Source organism: Symphalangus syndactylus, chromosome 2 (genome assembly GCF_028878055.3).
Source record: "Symphalangus syndactylus isolate Jambi chromosome 2, NHGRI_mSymSyn1-v2.1_pri, whole genome shotgun sequence".
Lineage (NCBI taxonomy): Eukaryota > Metazoa > Chordata > Mammalia > Primates > Hylobatidae > Symphalangus > Symphalangus syndactylus.
The window spans coordinates 116,718,667-116,735,563 of record NC_072424.2 but is presented as its reverse complement, the minus strand read 5'-3'; the positions used below and the strand labels follow the sequence as shown (position 1 = coordinate 116,735,563).

Sequence of the window (16,897 nt, the reverse complement as noted above, 5' to 3'; positions counted from 1 at the left end):
TGAAATTCTAATATTGGGGGAATTATTTGCAACCTGGTAAATTATAATTCCAGTCGTTTTTCTACTGTTCTGTTAAGAGCTTTACATTATATAGCTTTTTGAAGGTATCTGTCTCTTGGAAGGAAAAGAATACATACACTTGGAATCTGGAATATTTTCTATGAGTAACCGATGAAGGGCCACTGACGCAATGAACTGGTAGGTTGTTTTTGAAGTCCTTTCAAATGGAGTATGAGATGTGCCCCGACTAGAAATGAGCAGTGCATCATTGAAGAGGAAAAGGCTGAGATCATGGATGTGTTCATAGAGCCTGTGTTAAAATGGAGAAGGCACAGTTTTAATACATAACATACATGCTTTGTTACATAGTTAACCATCTTGAAATTGATAAGTCACTAGTCAAAGCTTTTACCCCACTACTGACATTTTGAATGGCTGGTTGAAGTTCTCAGTATAATATTCCTCCTGATGTGATTCACCCCTCCTGTGTCTCTGAGGTCAGGTCAGTACTGTGGGCCATCAGGGCTCCTGGTGAAGTGCTTTGAGTTTGTCCATGGGACAAGTATTTGATAATCGATGTGGAAAAAATTTTGAACACTGACTTTCCCTTCTTTATGAAATGAATTACTTTGTGTCTGTGTTGTTAAATTTTTGTCAGTGTTGGTATTTTGATGTATTTGGGCAATCTGAAGAATATAAGTCTTTTGTTTTGTTTCACCTTTAAAGATAACAAGGCTGGGCGTGGTTACTCACGCCTGTAATCCTAGCACTTTGGGAGGCCAAGGCAGGCTGATTATGAGGTCAGGAGTTCCAAAACCAGCCTGGCCAACATAGTGAAACCCCGTCTCTACTAAAAATACAAAAATTAGCCATGCATGGTGGCGCGTGCCTGTAGTCCCACCTACTTGGGAGGCTGAGGCAGGAGAATCACTTGAACCTGGGAGTCAGAGATTGGAGTGAGTTGAGATTGCGCCACTGCACTCCAGCCTGGGCGACAGAGCGAGACTCCATCTCAAAAAAAAAAAAAAAAAGGATAACAAGTTGGAGTAGAGAGAAACACAAGAACTGATGTGGCATGAGGTATATTAATAGGAGAAAAAAGCATTTATGTAGAAGTAAATATAAACATTTTTACTTTTGATTGGAAAGTAGATAACCTAATATAGTTCATTGTTTGAAAGGTAAAAATTAAATAGTTCTTTGTTTTTGCTGAGGTTGCTACCGTGGTCAACTGTAGGCATATTTATCAAGGGGCAAAATTTGGTGTCCTCAACCTCCCATCTGTTATCCTCTTTGCTTTTCTGTCATTGGAGCGAGATTGCTGTGTTGGGCAGGCCTCACTGTGCTCTAGTGTGGGTTAGTCCCACTGAACTCTCCTGTGGGAGTGTTCTAGCCGAGCAGTGAGTGGCGATAGCCTGGGAGGAGCTTGGGGAACCCCACCCCACCGTCCAACTCCCCAATTCCCCCTCCCTACCAGGGGTGGCTAAGTGAAGCAAACTAAATGTTTTAATAGAGCATAATTGTTTTCCTTCCAGAAGCATCAAGCAACCCTCAGGAAGTTACTCTAATGAAGAGTCTATATATTTATGCTTGTTCAGGTCTCTTATTTTTCATCTTCACCATTTTCGTTTAATTTTTAAGTTGTCAGAACATAAAGTGTTACCAAATGCTTAAGTGACATCAATCCCTGCTATTGGCTTTTATTTAGTGTGCCTCTTTCCCCTCTACTTTTCCACATAGCACGGCCTCACCCCTGTCTTCACTCAGGTCACCCAAGTTACCAACCTAGTACATATCCTTCCACTGTTTTGTACTTGCTCGGGTAAACACACACACACACATCTATGTACAGGAAAGGTTACTGCCATTATCTTACAAAAATCTAAGATTTTCCCTACTCTTTTCTTGCTTTTCTCACTCAGCAATGGAAATCACTTCAAGTTAATGGATAGGACTTTTATTCCTTCTTTTTAATGGCTAACTAGTACTTCATGGTGTGGGTGCACCATCATTTATTCAACTCTTCCACTATTGATGGGTGTTCTCTTTGATGGACATTTGCTTTGTTTAGAGGCTTGGGTCCCCTCCTTTTTTCCCTCCCTCTCTCGCTTACTTCATTTTTTTTTTTCTCTATTTCCACTGTGAATGTTGCAACGAACAGATTTCTTACATAGAAACAAAGTCCTAATATTTGTTCTTCTGTCAGATACAATTCCTGAGAGTAGGACGGATTGGTCAAAGGCTACACAATAGTCCCTCCTTATTTATGGTTTCCGTTTCCACAGATAAACCTATACATAACTGTTACTACTTTATGTCATTATAATTGTTCTATTTTATTAAATATTGTTAATCTCTTATGGTACCTAATTTTTAAACTAAACTTTATCATAAGTATGTATGTACATCAAAAAACGTGATGTTATAGGGCTCAGTACTCTGAGGTTTCAGCCATCTACTGAGGGTCTGGAAAGGTATTTTCATGGATAAGGGGGGACTGCTGTGTATATTTTTATCAAAGACCTCCAGGTTGTTCTTCATAAAAGCTGCTATAATTCATATTTATAACTCACTTTATATAGTAATGGCTTTAATTTGCTTCTGATTTACCTGGTGATTTTGTTAAAATGCAAATTCTGATTGAGTAGAGCTAGGGTAGCCTGAGAATTTTGCATTTCTGGCAAGCTCCCTGGTGATGCTGAGTCCACACACTTTCCTAAGGAGCAAGGCACTTCAGTCATTTGTTAGTTACAGCTATGCCTAAGAACTGGGCAAAGGACTGGATCAGGTAGTTTAAAAATGTCCAAGAGTACCATGTTTCAGGTTCAGCTACTTGGACAGCGTTAGGAAGTAGGAGTTGTTTAGGTGTGTGGGTCAGTGGAAACATAGTGGTCACCCAGCCACTAGAGCTAGCTCTTTCTTGCAAACATTTTCTGCCTGTCTTTGGTTATGATTTAGGCTGGAAGGAGTGGGGTGCTTCACATTTACTGATATCTTGCAAAAAAAATATTTCTAGATCAAGTCAATAGGTTACTCTGAGAATAAAGGAATGAATAGAACTAAGGATGAGGGAGAGAGGAAGCAAGAAAGGCAGGAGGTGCATTTTAAGTCAGTGATGGGCAGTCTGTGGTGAGTAGCCATTTTGAATAGGCAAAAGAATTCTACCATGGTCTTGCTTTTTTGGGGGAGAAGGGGAGCCATATTTTTTTTTTTACCATATTCATGATAAGAACAATTATTTCTCCTATCATAGAAGTTTAGAAAACGGTTTAAATCTGTAATAAAACTGCTGTATCCGAATTATCAGGAAATATGCCAACAGAGTGCTTTGAAGAAGTAGCATTCAAAGAGGTACTTGCTTTGGTAAGTTGGTGTTCAGTTTTTTTCCTTTGGAAGGGACAGCGCTGATATTAGAGGTGAATGAAAGAGAATTCCAGTTTTGTGACCCACTTGGACCAGGTGGATGGTTGGCCCAGGGAAGGAATGGAGCAGCCACACTAACTTGAGCTTAGAATTGAGCCGTTTGTAATCCAAGGACATGAGTGAGGGAAAGACACAATGAGGTTATTATTTCATTCTGATTCTGAGAGGGCTATTTTATGTATGATTTTCATCTAGAAAAACTTTTCAAAAGCCATTTACTAAATTAAGCCCCTCAAGATCTCCAACAATGTTTATCCACAGACCAAACACCAAAAACTCTAAAAATTTAACCGTTCCTCTAAATACGCAAAAGCAGATACAGTCATCCCTTGATATCCGTGGGGAATGTGTTCCAGGACCTCCTGCGAAAACCAAATTCTGAGGATGCTTGGTATTTGCATATAATCTGCATATTATCTCTAGATCACTTATGATATCTAATACAATGTAAACACTATGTGAATACTTATACTGTATGAGGTTTTTATTTGTTTTTTTAATTGTATTTATTTATTTTTTAATGTTTTCCATCCTCAGTTGAACCTATGGGTGTGGGGCCTGCAGATATGGCTGTAATTTCACCTTTAGTATTGACGTAATGGAGTAGCTGCAGTGGCTCTTAGTGTTTCACAAATCTGCCTCTGCTCACACTCAGAACCAACTGAGTTTTGTTCTGAACTTGAATAGAGTTTCTTTGCTTGTTTACAGATAGATTCAGTGATTCAGCAAAATGGAACACAGCTACTATAATGTACATTCTTAACTCCATTCTAGAAGTGTTTTGTTATTGTTGTTAAACTACTGTATTAGCCAGCACAAGAGACACAGAGAAAGGCAAGAAGTACCCAACTTATATAAATACATAAAACTTTAAAAGAAAGTTTTAGGCCGGGTGCAGTGGCTCACACCTGTAATCCCAGCACTTTGGGAGGCCGAGGTGGGCAGATCACAAAGTCAGGAGTTCGAGACTAGCCTGGCCAACATGGTGAAACCCCATCTCTCCTAAAAATACAAAAATGAGCCAGGTGTGGTGGTGCACGCCTGTAGTCCCAGCTACTTGGGAGGCTGAGGCAGGAGAATCGCTTGAACCCAGGAGGCAGAGGTTGCAGTGAGCCGAGATCACGCCATTGCACTCCAGCCTGGGCAACAAGAATGAAACTCTCTCAAAAAGAGAGTTTCAGTACATGGACAACAGCAGGTCATCAGCACCACTGTGAGCTGACCTGAGTCAAAACTGTTTATCACCTAGCCTGGTAGATCACAGTGGCATTTGGGGTCCCCAAAATGAGTCAATTCTGGACCAAAGTCTAGTATCCTTGAGAAGCCTGGGTACATTTTCTCCGATGCATAGTTACCCTGCTAAGTGACTGTAGATCCCTTTGGGGAAAGCTAAGAGGAAATTTACAGTATATCTTTTTGGCAGTATAATAGGATATTTCCCCAAGGAATATTGGCCTGGGAAGTGGATGGCTCTATTTGATGAACAAGGCCAGGCCTCTATTCACCAGTCCTGCACTACTTTTGTACCTTTGGCAAGACTCCATTGGAAGAAAAAAAGGCATGCTTAAAAATCAGCAAGTTTCGGCCACGTGCAGTGGCTCACGCCTGTAATCCCAGTACTTTGGGAAGCCGAGTTGGGAGGATCATCTGAGCCAAGGAATTCAAGACCAGCCTGGCCAGCATGGGAAGACCCCATCTCGTTAAGGAAAAAAAAAAAAATTCAGCAAGCTTAAAATCACAGACATGAAAATTAGTGTTTATGAAAAAAACGATAATACAGAAGTTCCAAGGTATAAAATATATTCTAAAAGCTTAACATACCCAAAATAATGGTCCATGTCCTCAGAGGAACAAATTGCCCTCTGAATTTCCCAGCTCTTAAAATAACTGTATGACTTCATCTCTATTTTAAATTTCATTTAGAATGCGAACACTTACTCGTTCTTTTTGTGTCATAGTTATTGTTTGTTATTTGTGGCCAGGTGCAGTGGCTCACACATGGCCAAGATGGGTGGATCACTTGAGGCCAGGAGTTCAAGATGAGCCTGGCCAACATGGTGAAACCCCATCTCTACTAAAAATACAAAAATATTAGCTGGGAGTGGTGGCACGCCCCTGTACTTCAAGCTGTTTTGGGGAGGCTGAGGCATGAGAATCGCTTGAACCTGGGAGGCAGAGGTTGCAGCGAGCCGAGATAACACCACTGCACTCCAGCCTGGGCAACAGAACAAGACTCTGTCTCAGAAAAAGAAAAAAATATATATGTGTTTAGTAATTGTTACTGTGTTAGTGAGATTATTATGAGGAAGGCTTAGTTCACCTTTCTACCTCCTGGTCCAATCGCTGGAAACAGCACTGCCTGTGCACTGGGAGACCTGGTTCTAAATTCCAGACCAGCACTTATTCTATGACTTTAGGCAACTTAAGCCAGATTGCCCACCCATAATGTGGTTCCTGGCCTACCTGCCTCATCAGGTAATTGTAATTAAATCTATCAAATGAGAGAAGCTAACATATGGTAAAGTGTAAATCCTTATATGAATTGGTCTGTATGTATAAATACAAGCAGAGTATGTTTCCTCTAAGTAAAAATTTCTGGTAGAAATCATGAGGATGGCATTCCTTGGGTTTTATGTGATTTTCTAAAATGACAGAAAACAAAGTTGCAGGCTAAGTATTGTGTGATATCTTTTGGAATATGAGCCTGTTTGCGTTTACCTAATTTCAAAACTTTTTTTTCCCCTGTAGAGATGGGGTCTAACTATGTTGCCTAGGCTGGTCTAGAACTCCTGGCCTCAAGTGATCCTCCCATCTCAGCCTCCCGAAGTGCTGGGATTACGGGAATGAGCCACCACACCCAGCCAATTTCAAATATTAATTTGAAATTACATTTAAATGTATTAGCAAATAATATAAATGTAATCACTGAGACAGTGTTGTTGACCTAAAAGGAAGAAGCTGAGGCAAAATCAATATAAGTAGAGTTTATTTGGGCTATTGGGGACTGCAACCCTGGAGCATAGATTCAGTTACCAGGAATATACACCCCAATTAGTAGCATTTACAAGTGGATTTTTAAAGAAAAAGAAGAGGCAGTTCCAGAGTTACCAAGATTTTATACTAAAATAGCAGAAGCTATTGATTGACTATAATTGTTCTTTGTCTACAATTTCCAGTAATGTGAAGATAATGGGTGAGGCAGCCCAGGAACAATTACGCCTAGGCAAGCATGGATGGGGAGGTGTGACTGAAGTCCCATACTCATGTCTCTCTGGGCCTGGTAAATTTTTCATACCTCATACCTCATAGCTCAGAGTAGTGCCTATTTAAATATAAATGTACCTCACAATTAGAGCGTAAAATGGTTTTGGATTATCCTAAATCTTCAAAGTATTCTCATTTGTCCAAGTACTGAAGACCAAAGTCTAATTTCTAATAACTAGACCTCCAGCTTCCAGTCCACATGTAAAGAGCTGGGAAGTTGTAGGCCAGGTGTGGTGGCTCACTCCTGTAATCCCAGCACTTTGGGAGGTTGAGGTGGGGGGGGGGGTCACAAGGTCAAGAGATCGAGACCATCCTGGCCAACATGGCAAAACCCCATCTCTACTAAAAATACAAAACTTAGCTGGGTGTGGTGGCGCGTGCCTGTAGTCCCAGCTACTTGGGAGGCTGAGGCAGGAGAATCGCTTGAACCTGGGAGGTGGAGGTTGCAGTGAGCTGAGATTGCATCACTGCATTCCAGACTGGCAACAGAGCAAGACTCCGTCTCAAAAAAATAATAATTAAAAAGAAAGAGCTTGGAAGTTGTCAATTCTGTCCTCACAACAACAACAACAAAAAGTAGCTGAAGAACTCAGAATCAACAGCTTTTCTCCCATCCTTTATAGAATTGAAGTTATCACCCCAAAAGCTGGAATGATAGGCTGCTACAGAGAATCAAAGCTTATCAGAAACAGAAATTGCCTGCATGGAGTAGGGATGCTTGAAGGGTATTGGCTTAATTACTAGAGATAAAGTGTGGACTAGCTTTAGCATTTAATAACTCTGGGCTCGCACACTGGTGTGAATTTTGCCTCTAGGAGCCTGCCAGATTCTTGCAATGAAGAGCTAATTAAAATTTCCTTATTCTGGCTGGGCGCGGTGGCTCACGCCTGTAATCCCAGCACTTTGGGAGGCCAAGGCAGGTGGATCATTTGAGGTCAGAAGTTCGAGACCAGCCTGGCCAACGTGGTAAAACCCCATCTCTACTAAAAATAAAAAATTAGCCAAGGAGTAATGGCGTGCACCTGTAATCCCAGCTACTCAGGTGGCTGAGGCGGGAGAATCCCTTGAGCTTGAGAGGCAGAGGTTGCGGTGAGCTGAGCTCAGGCCACTGCATTCCAGTCTGGGTGAAAGAGTGAGACCCTGTCTCAAAAAAAAAAAAAAAAATATATATATATATATATATATATTCTTACATGGTAGAGAGGAGAAAAGTACCATTTTGAAATATGCCCAGAGTATTTTGTTCTTAACAAAGGCGTGACCTCAAGGGAAACTTGTACTAGAACCTAACCAACTGGGACTTTACCAGCACCTAATCAACCTGGGAGAAGGGAAATACCCAACTCCAGCCACCTCTAACCTTACTGTCTCATGTTAGAGGTGGGGAAAAAAAAAACAAAAACAAAAACTGAGAAGCACTTGTGAAGGTCACAGTCCAGAAGTGACAGACTCATTGAAAGACTGAAAATTGATCATAGAACTATAGAATGTTTCTCTTCCTCTGACATCTTAACTACCACAGCAGTAGGACTCTGGTATAATAATGGGATTACAGCTAAAATAACTGCAAGTTTCAGACCCTATTTAAGAAGGGGTCTCTAAGGAAACCCAAAGATGATAGGGAGAGAAAAGGACGCTGGAGAAAACTGTAGCCTCTGATGCCAAGCTGCAGCAAACAGTAAATATGACCTAACTCCCAGCCAGATAAACATAAAACTTCACACTGAAGGCCTGTTTAGTTCCTTTTACCTGACATATCATGTCTGCTATTCAACAAAAAATTATAAGGGGTACTGGCTGGGCATGGTGGCGCACTCCTTTAATCCTAGCACTTTGAGAAGCCGAGGTGGGCAGATCACCTAAGGTCAAGAGTTCAAGACCAGCCTAGTCAACGTGGTGAACCCCCATCTCTACTAAAAATACAAAAATTAGCCAGACATGGTGGCATGTGCCTGTAATCCCAGCTACCCAGAAGCCTGAGGCAGGAGAATTGCTGGAACCCAGGAGGCAGAGGCTGCACCACTGCACTCCAGTCTGGGTGACAAGAGTGACACTCCGTTTCAAAAAAAAAAAATTATAAGGGGTACTAAGAGGCAACATACACAGACTGAAGAGACAGGGCAAGCATCATAACTAGGCTCAGATACAGTAGAGATTTTGGAATTATCAGAGCAGAAACTTAAATATGATTAATATGTTAAGGGCTTTAATGGAAAAAGTAGACAACATGCAAGAACAGACAGGTAATGTAAGAAGAGAAACCAAAACTCTAAGAAAGAAAAGGTAATACCAGAAATAAATATAACAGAAATGAATGCCTTTGGTGGGGTCATTAATACACTGGACACAGCTGAGGAAAGAATCCGTGAGCTTGAAGATATGTCAACAGAAGCTTACCAAGCTGAAAAGCAGAGAGAAAAAAGACCAGGGACAAAGTAGGGGTAGCGGGTAGGGACCACTAGGGGAAAGAACAGAATATCCAAGTAATAGGGACAGTTACAAAAGGCAAATCATATGCATAACGGGAATACCAGATGAAGAGAGACAGAAGAAATATCTGGAGTAATAATGACTGGAAATTTTACAAAATTATTGACAGCAATCTATAGGTCCAGGAAGCTCAGAGAACACAAAACGATAAAAAAAACTACATCTAGGCATAATACATTCAGATGTAGAAAATAAAAGAGAAAATCCTCGTCACTTCAGAGAATACAAAAACAAAAACCCACCTTACTGTCAACAAAGAGTCAAACTCTGTAAAATAAAGAGATTTATTCTGAGCCAAATATGGGTGACCAGGGCCTGAGTCAGTCTCAAGAAGTCCTGAGAAAATGTGCCCAAGATGGTTGGGTTACAGCTTGATTTTATACATTTTAGGGGGACAGAAGTTACAGGCAAACATCAGTCAATACATGTAAGGTATACATTCATTTGATCCAGAAAGATGGGATAACTTGAATTAAGGGCTCCTAGGTCATGGGGGGATTCAAAAGATTTTTTGATTGGCAATTGGTTGAAAGAGTTGTTATCTAAAGATCTGGAATCAATAGAAAGGAGTGTCTGGCTTTAGATAAGAGATTTGTGGAGACCAGTGTTCTTATGTAGATGAAGCCTCCAGGTAGCAGGCTTCAGGGAGAATAGATGGTAAACGTCTCTTATCAGACTTAAAAGATAACATACTCTTAGCTGAGTCTCTCCTGGACCAGGAAAAGACCTGGAAAGAGGAGATTCTCTACAAAATGGAGATTTTCCCCAAAAGAGATGACTTTGCAGGGCCATTTCAAAATATGTCAAATAAATATATTTTGAGGTAAACCTTGATTTATTGCAGGGTCTGCTATCTGCCATGTGATACTATACTAGAGTTGGGTTAGAATTTGGTATCTTATTTCTACAAGGGTTTCATTTTATCAGTCTTAAGATCTCTGTTTCAATGTTAGTTTTGGTCAGTTGTGCCTGAATTCTTAAGGGAGGAGAGTATAATGTGGCATATCCAATCCCCCCTTCCTATCATGGCCTGAACTCATTTTTCAGGTTTACTTTGGAATCCCCTTGGCCGAGAGGAGGAGTCCATTCAGTCAGTTGGGAGGCTTAGAATTTTATTGTTGGTTTCTATTAGCCATAGAGGAACAAGGATAAAAATTACACTGGACTTCTCTTCAGAAACCATGTAAGTAAGAAGGAATGAAATAAGGAAAGTGTTAAAAGAAAAAACCACCAACCTAGAATTCTGTATCCAGCAAAATTTCCTTCAAACAATAAATTTTTTACACACAAAAAATTTGAGAGAATTCATTGACCTTAGTAGAACATTAAGAAATGTTAAAAGAAGTTCTGCAGAGAGAAGGAAAATGATATAGAAAATCAAACTCATGTAAAGAAAGGAAGAGTGTTTGAGAAGGAATACATGAATGCAGAATAATCTAATAATCAAAAACTGGAATCATCATAGAATGTCTTCTACCAAACCAGTGTGTTTAGAATTGCTGGTTTGGTAGCTAGTTTCTTTCCATCACTGTAGCTCTTTTCTATTAATACTGGCCAAAAAAAAAAAAAAAAAAGATCAAAGAAAACAAAAATGTCATGACAATGAGAAAAGTGACATATTGTGTGATTTGATTTTCATTTAAGATCTAGTCTAGGTAAGGATGGAGGTGAGGGGACTGATTTCTTCCACCTACTCTGCTACCCTGTGCCTTTGAGGATCATTTGTTGAAATATTCATTGAAATAACAAATCAATTTTTATTACATTTATTGGAGTTGAACAAATTAAAGGAGTTAATTCCCCTCCCTTTGGTTGCTGTTTGCTGAATCACTCTTTGTCATTAATACTGAAAATCAAACTTATGTAAAGAAACGAAGAATGTTTGAGAATAGAATTTTATTTGATTCTATTATTTTGTTATTTATTTTATTTCTATTTTATTCATAGTTTGATGAACAGTTTTCTAAAGCAGAGATCACCACACTATGGCCCACACCTGTTTTTGTAAATGAAGTTTAATTGGAACATAGTCATGTTTGTTCATTTATATCTTGTACTGTTTATGAATAGTGTATTACTTGTTATGTGTTGTGTTATTGATAGAGCTGCTTTTGTTTTACAATAGCAAAGTTGGGTAGTTGCCACAGATATCATCTGGCCAGCAAAATCTGAAATATTTACTACGTGAACCTTTACAGAAAAGTTTGCCCATCCTTGTTCTAAAGGAGTAAAGGGGATACTAACATAAAAATTAGCATCCTTCCATCTTTTTTTCTTACGCTGCTCTGAGCATCGTGCAAACTAAATAGTGTAAGGTATTTTTAAAAACTGACTGCAATAACTATCTGAGGATAATAAACTGGTCCTCTCTTTCTTACATTTGAGCAGATCATTGGTGTGAAAATCCCACAACACTTGGAGCTTAGCTAAGTAGAATAGTGGCCGGGTGCAGTGGCTCATGCCTGTAATCCCAGCACTTTGGGAGGCCGAGGCAGGTGGACCACTGGAGATCAGGAGTTTGAGACCAACCTGGTCAACATGGTGAAACCCCATCTCTACTAAAAAGACAAAAATTAGCTGGGCGTGGTGGCGGGTGCCTGTAATTTCAGCTACTTGGGAGGCTGACGCAGGAGAATAGCTTGGAGGCAGAGGTTGCAGTGAGCCAAAGTTGCGCCACTGCACTCCAGCCTGGGCAGCAGTGAGTGAGACTCCATCTCAAAAAAAAAAAAAAAAAAGAAAAGTGACCAACCTTTAGAATGGCTGCTTATGTGGAGTTTGTGGTCCTGGCAGGGACAATTTACTTCTCCCATTCTATCCAGTAGCTGGCTGGAATGCGAACATGGTGATAAAATACCCTACACTATCTCAGAGGGAGTCGTCTGTAACTTTTCAGTCCAATGCATAGATTCATTTCAAACCTACTGTGTCAGACATTGTACTGAATGCTGGAGCTACAGGATGAGTAAGACAGTCACCTGCTTGGAAGGTGTCCACAGCCTTAGGATAGTTAACTATTGTTTACCTTAAAGAGAAACTTATTTCTTCATCACAGCAATGAAGTTGGGCTACATCTTGTACCCTAATCAGATATCTGTTTACTTCTGATAGAGTCTATAAAATCAAAAACAAAATTAGAAGTACATATAAATTTTTTTAAATAAAAAAACTTACTACTGCAAACCATTTTATATCCCAGAATATGCAAATATTAACTAAAACACAGTTCAAGTATGAAAAAGTGAATGTTTTCACTGTTTATGAAACAGATTTTCTTAGAAAGATCACAGTATTGACAAAACTATATTTAAGGGAAAAAATAGTAATTTTTGTCAAAGTTTTAAAACTACTGACATGATAGTTTTATTTGTAAGTGCTTTCCTAATACCAAAAACAAAGTTGGGGTTGAGGGATAAGAAGGTAGCTATTAAGAAAAAGAAGTAGGCTGGGCGCGGTGGCTCATGCCTGTAATCCCAGCACTTTGGAAGGCCGAGGTGGGTGGATCACCTGAGGTCAGGAGTTGGAGACCAGCCTGGCTAATATGGTGAAACCCTGTCTCTACTAAAAATACAAAAAAATTAGCCAGGCGTGGTGGTGCATGCCGGTAGTCCTAGCTACTTGGGAGGCTGAGGTAGGAGAATTGCTTGAACCCTGGAGGCAGAGGTTGCAGTGAGCCGAGATTGCACCACTGCACTCCAGCCTGGGCAACAGAGTGAGACTCCATCTCAAAAAAAAAAAAAAAGAAAAGAAAAAGAAGTGAATGAATTGGTACGGAATAAGAAGTCAAGCCTTTCTGTTGATCTAGTCATGGGGGTGAGCTCTTGGTGTGAACAGTGATCCAGAGAGAGTTTTGTAAACTCTGTGAGTTTCAAGAATTTGGGTCTTTGCAGTCCAATCAACCTCAATTATCTTTCCCTACAAAATGTCCAGACCAAAATTATGACAAAACAACTTCATCTTGCTTCCCCAATTTGACTAAATAAAAATAATATTTCTAATCAATTGATACTTTAATTCAACATAACTCACATCCTGAGCTCCTCCTATATGCCAGACATGAGAAAGCAAGTAAATCATAGCTCACACATGATGGAGCTCACAGTTTCATGAATAAAGGATTGCAGTAAAATGTAACAGGGATGTTCAGGATGCAAAATCCCTACAAAGAAGCCGCTCACAGCTGGAAATGCTGGGGGAAACTTTGCAAAGGAGATGATGATTGAACTAGATTTTTATAGAATGAATAGGAGTTTATCCAGTGAAATAGGAAAGAAAAGCAATTTCAGAGAAGAAAGAGTATGTGCAAAGCACAAATGTGTGAAAAGAGGTTAATATTAGAGAATCATAAGTGGATCTGTGTGGTGTGATTATAAGGAAGTCAGGGAAACTAAGAGATAAGGGAGGGTGGGGCCAGATGAAATTCTATAGGTTAACAGGTCGCTAGCAGAGGCCTTCTAAAGCTTTTTCAGATACCATCAGGGTGCAGAATCCTACACCAGGTACCATATGCAGGGAGATAGAAAACAAGAACATGGCCGGGTGCGGTGGCTCACGCCTGTAATCCCAGCACTGGGAGGCCGAGGCCGGCGGATGACGAGGTCAGGAGATCAAGACTATCCTGGCTAACATGGTGAAACCCCATCTCTACTAAAAATACAAAAAATTAGCCCGGCGTGGTGGACACCTGTAGTCCCAGCTACTCGGGAGGCTGGGGAAGGAGAATGGTGTGAACTCGGGAGTGGAGCTTGCAGTGAGCTGAGATTGCGCCACTGCACTCCAGCCTGGGCGACAGTGCAAGACTCCATCTCAAAAAAAGAAAAGAAAAGAAAACAAGTAGAACACATGGCCCCTTTCCTCAAAGGGCATCGTGATCACAGTAATACCAATAAAAGAGCAAAGATTGCCGAAAAGTTATGGGATAGGGACAAGCTCACTTGTCCCCTTCTTATAGAGCAACCTTGCAGATAACAAGGATGTGAAATGGGAGAGCATGGCAGTGCCTGGCACGTAGCAGGCATTCCACAAATGCTAGCTGCCTTGGGATCTGTAGGTCTCCTTTTGCCAGTGACTGGAGGTTGTATTCATGAGCAGAAGATACAGCAAGTTCCTAAGAATACATACAGGGCATCCCCAGATGATTCTCTGTATATCTGACAGATGATCCTTCATATTGATGTTTTGCTTCATCTAGGGGAAAAAAAGTACTTTTAGGCAAACTAAAATTGTGACATTTTTATTCATAAAAGAAATAGATTAAAATATTTTATGGCACTTGATACAGGGCTTGGTATTTTCATATGTTATAATAGAAAGTTTCAGATTTCTGGGCCGGATGCAGTGACTTTCGTCTGTAATCCCAGCACTTTGGGAGGCTGAGGTGGGCGGATAGCTTGAGCTCAGGAGTTCGAGACCAGCCTGGGCAACATGGTGAAACCTCGTCTCTACACACACGAAAAAAAGCCAAGCATGGTGGCGTCTGCCTGTGGTCCCAGCTACTCAAGAGGCTGAGGTGGGAGGATTGCTTGAATCAGGGAGGCAGAGGTTGCAGTGAGCCGAGATCATAACACTACACTCAAGCCTTGGTGACAGAGCCAGACCCTGTCTCAAAAAAGGAAAAAAAATTTTTTTTCAACTTTCTGTACCCAATGTTTTAAAACAAAGGCAAGTGACAAAACTGGATGCAAAAAAGTATCTGCACGGAAAAACTTGGTAGCAGTTTATATTCAGCCCAGATGCCTGTTTACAGTATGCACAGTATAATGATAATATTTTCAGAATGATAGTACTGTACTCCAAGGTGCTTAATTACTTCTTCAGAGAATAGTTATGATGACCATTGTACTCACTGAGGCAGGAAAGCTAATTAATGCATTGAAAGTACTTTCAGAAACAAAGGATTTTACTTTTTTTTTTGCCTTTTAGTTGTGTAAAAAATCAGTCCAAATACTTCATTCTTCAAACTTTCATAAAAATTTTATTATATGTGTACAAATATCTGAAAACATTGTCTCATGTTGCTTGGCTTAGAATAGATGCCCTTAGTGTTGGAAATCACTGAACACACTATTGATTTAGCATTAAAAGGATGAAAGACTTTAAAGCAAAGAACCCCACAAGAAGATAAGGTGTCTCAGGATCTTTGAGTGGGAGTACCACAAAGGCATTGTAACATGTTTAAAGGACACAGATTCTTATCAGCAACCAACCTGATCTATATAACCTTTATATTTTTCGATTTGGTCTATTGCAGTGGTCAAGTCCCCACGGTCAACATGCTCTGCAGGGGTATGAAGCCTGACAGCATAGAGAAGATTAAGGTATTCTTCAAATCTTCGGGATGGGTACAGCAGCAGCTCCGGCAGGCTGTATGAGGCATAGAGAAGGGAGCTCTGGTCTCTGAAGGCCCAGGAATGCCCTCTCGGGGGGCGGGGGGGGGGGCCCTGCTGTCCTTTCCCTCAGAACATACCTCAGCATTTTGGTAACAATGGTCTTATCATGCCTCTTCAGGAAAGTTCGGAATGCTGGTATCATTTCTCTGCACTAAAAGGTGAGGATTATATTGTCAAAACTTTATGAGATAGTTGTAAAGTCCACTGTTCCACTGAGCAAGTGCAATCTCTGGAATGCCTGAAGCAAAAGGGCAACATCTATGTCTAACCAATTAGACTATTAGTAGTGCCATTGGTGTCTTCCTAATATGTTAAGAATGTGTGTTGGCTGGGCGCTGTGGCTCATGCCTGTAATTCCAGCACTTTGGGAGGCCGAGGCAGGTGGATCACGAGGTCAGGAGATTGAAACCATCCTGTCTAACACGGTGAAACCCCGTCTGTACTAAAAATACAAAAAATTAGCCGAGTGTGGTGGCAGGCGCCTGTAGTCCTAGCTACTCGGGAGGCTGAGGCAGAAGAATGGCGTGAACCTGTGAGGTGGAGCTCGCAGTGATCCAAGATCGTGCCACTGCACTCCAGCCTGGGCAACAGAGTGAGACTCTGTCTCAAAAAAAAAAAAAAAAAAGAATGTGTGTTATTTATACATGAACCTGACCCTATTCATTGAACTTAATCAGTATAGACAAATAAGAATGTACTTTGCAACCAGGTGGGCCTGGATTTGAATTAGAATAAATCAAATATATAACCTTGTCAAATTACTTAACTTTTCTGAGCCTCAGTTTTCTCATCTGTAACATGGATATCATCTCTAATGCTTGTGGTGTGGGAAAAAAAAATCCTATCCATAAAGTGGCTGTCAAATAGTAAATGTTATTTCAGTATAGTAAGATCTTGACTATTAATGGTATTCACCTTTAATACTTCTGTTAATTATGTTTTCCATAGTAATATTTATTTTACAGTTGTTCTACTATACTTAATTTTTTTTTTGTTTTTTGTTTTTTTGAGACAGAGTCTTGCTCTGTCACCCAGGCTGGAGTAGAGTGGCATAATCTCGGCTCACTGCAACCTCTGCCTCCCGGGTTCAAGCGATTCTCCTGCCTCAGCCTCCCAAGTAGCTGGGATTACAGGTGCCCGCCACTATGCCTGGCTAATTTTTGTATTTTTAGTAGAGACGGGGTTGCGCCATGTTGGCCAGGCTGGTCTTGAACTCCTGACCTCAGGTGATCCGCCTGCCTAGGCCTCTCAAAGTGCTGGGATTACAGGCATGAGCCACCGCACCGAGCCTTAATATCTGTTTTAAAATGTATTCATTTATCACTATTAGAGCA

At 40.6% G+C, this 16,897-nt stretch overlaps 1 protein-coding gene across 4 annotated transcripts in view; it reads right to left on the bottom strand.

Moving 5' to 3' along the window:
* The window catches only part of ECT2L (epithelial cell transforming 2 like), a 106,948-nt gene that overhangs the window by 2,434 nt on the left and 87,617 nt on the right, over positions 1–16,897 (bottom strand). For 3 of the 4 annotated variants that reach the window (XM_055265439.2, XM_055265449.2, XM_055265456.2), the window contains 3 exons: positions 15,641–15,714; positions 15,381–15,537; positions 10,960–14,361 (listed from right to left, as the gene is read on the bottom strand). In XM_055265439.2, coding sequence (XP_055121414.1) covers positions 14,203–14,361; positions 15,381–15,537; positions 15,641–15,714 — 390 coding nt within the window. In that variant the 3' untranslated portion in view covers positions 10,960–14,202. Of the gene's footprint in view, positions 1–137; positions 311–10,959; positions 14,362–15,380; positions 15,538–15,640; positions 15,715–16,897 lie in introns of those variants that run through there. The other variant, XM_055265429.2, reaches the window with a different exon arrangement.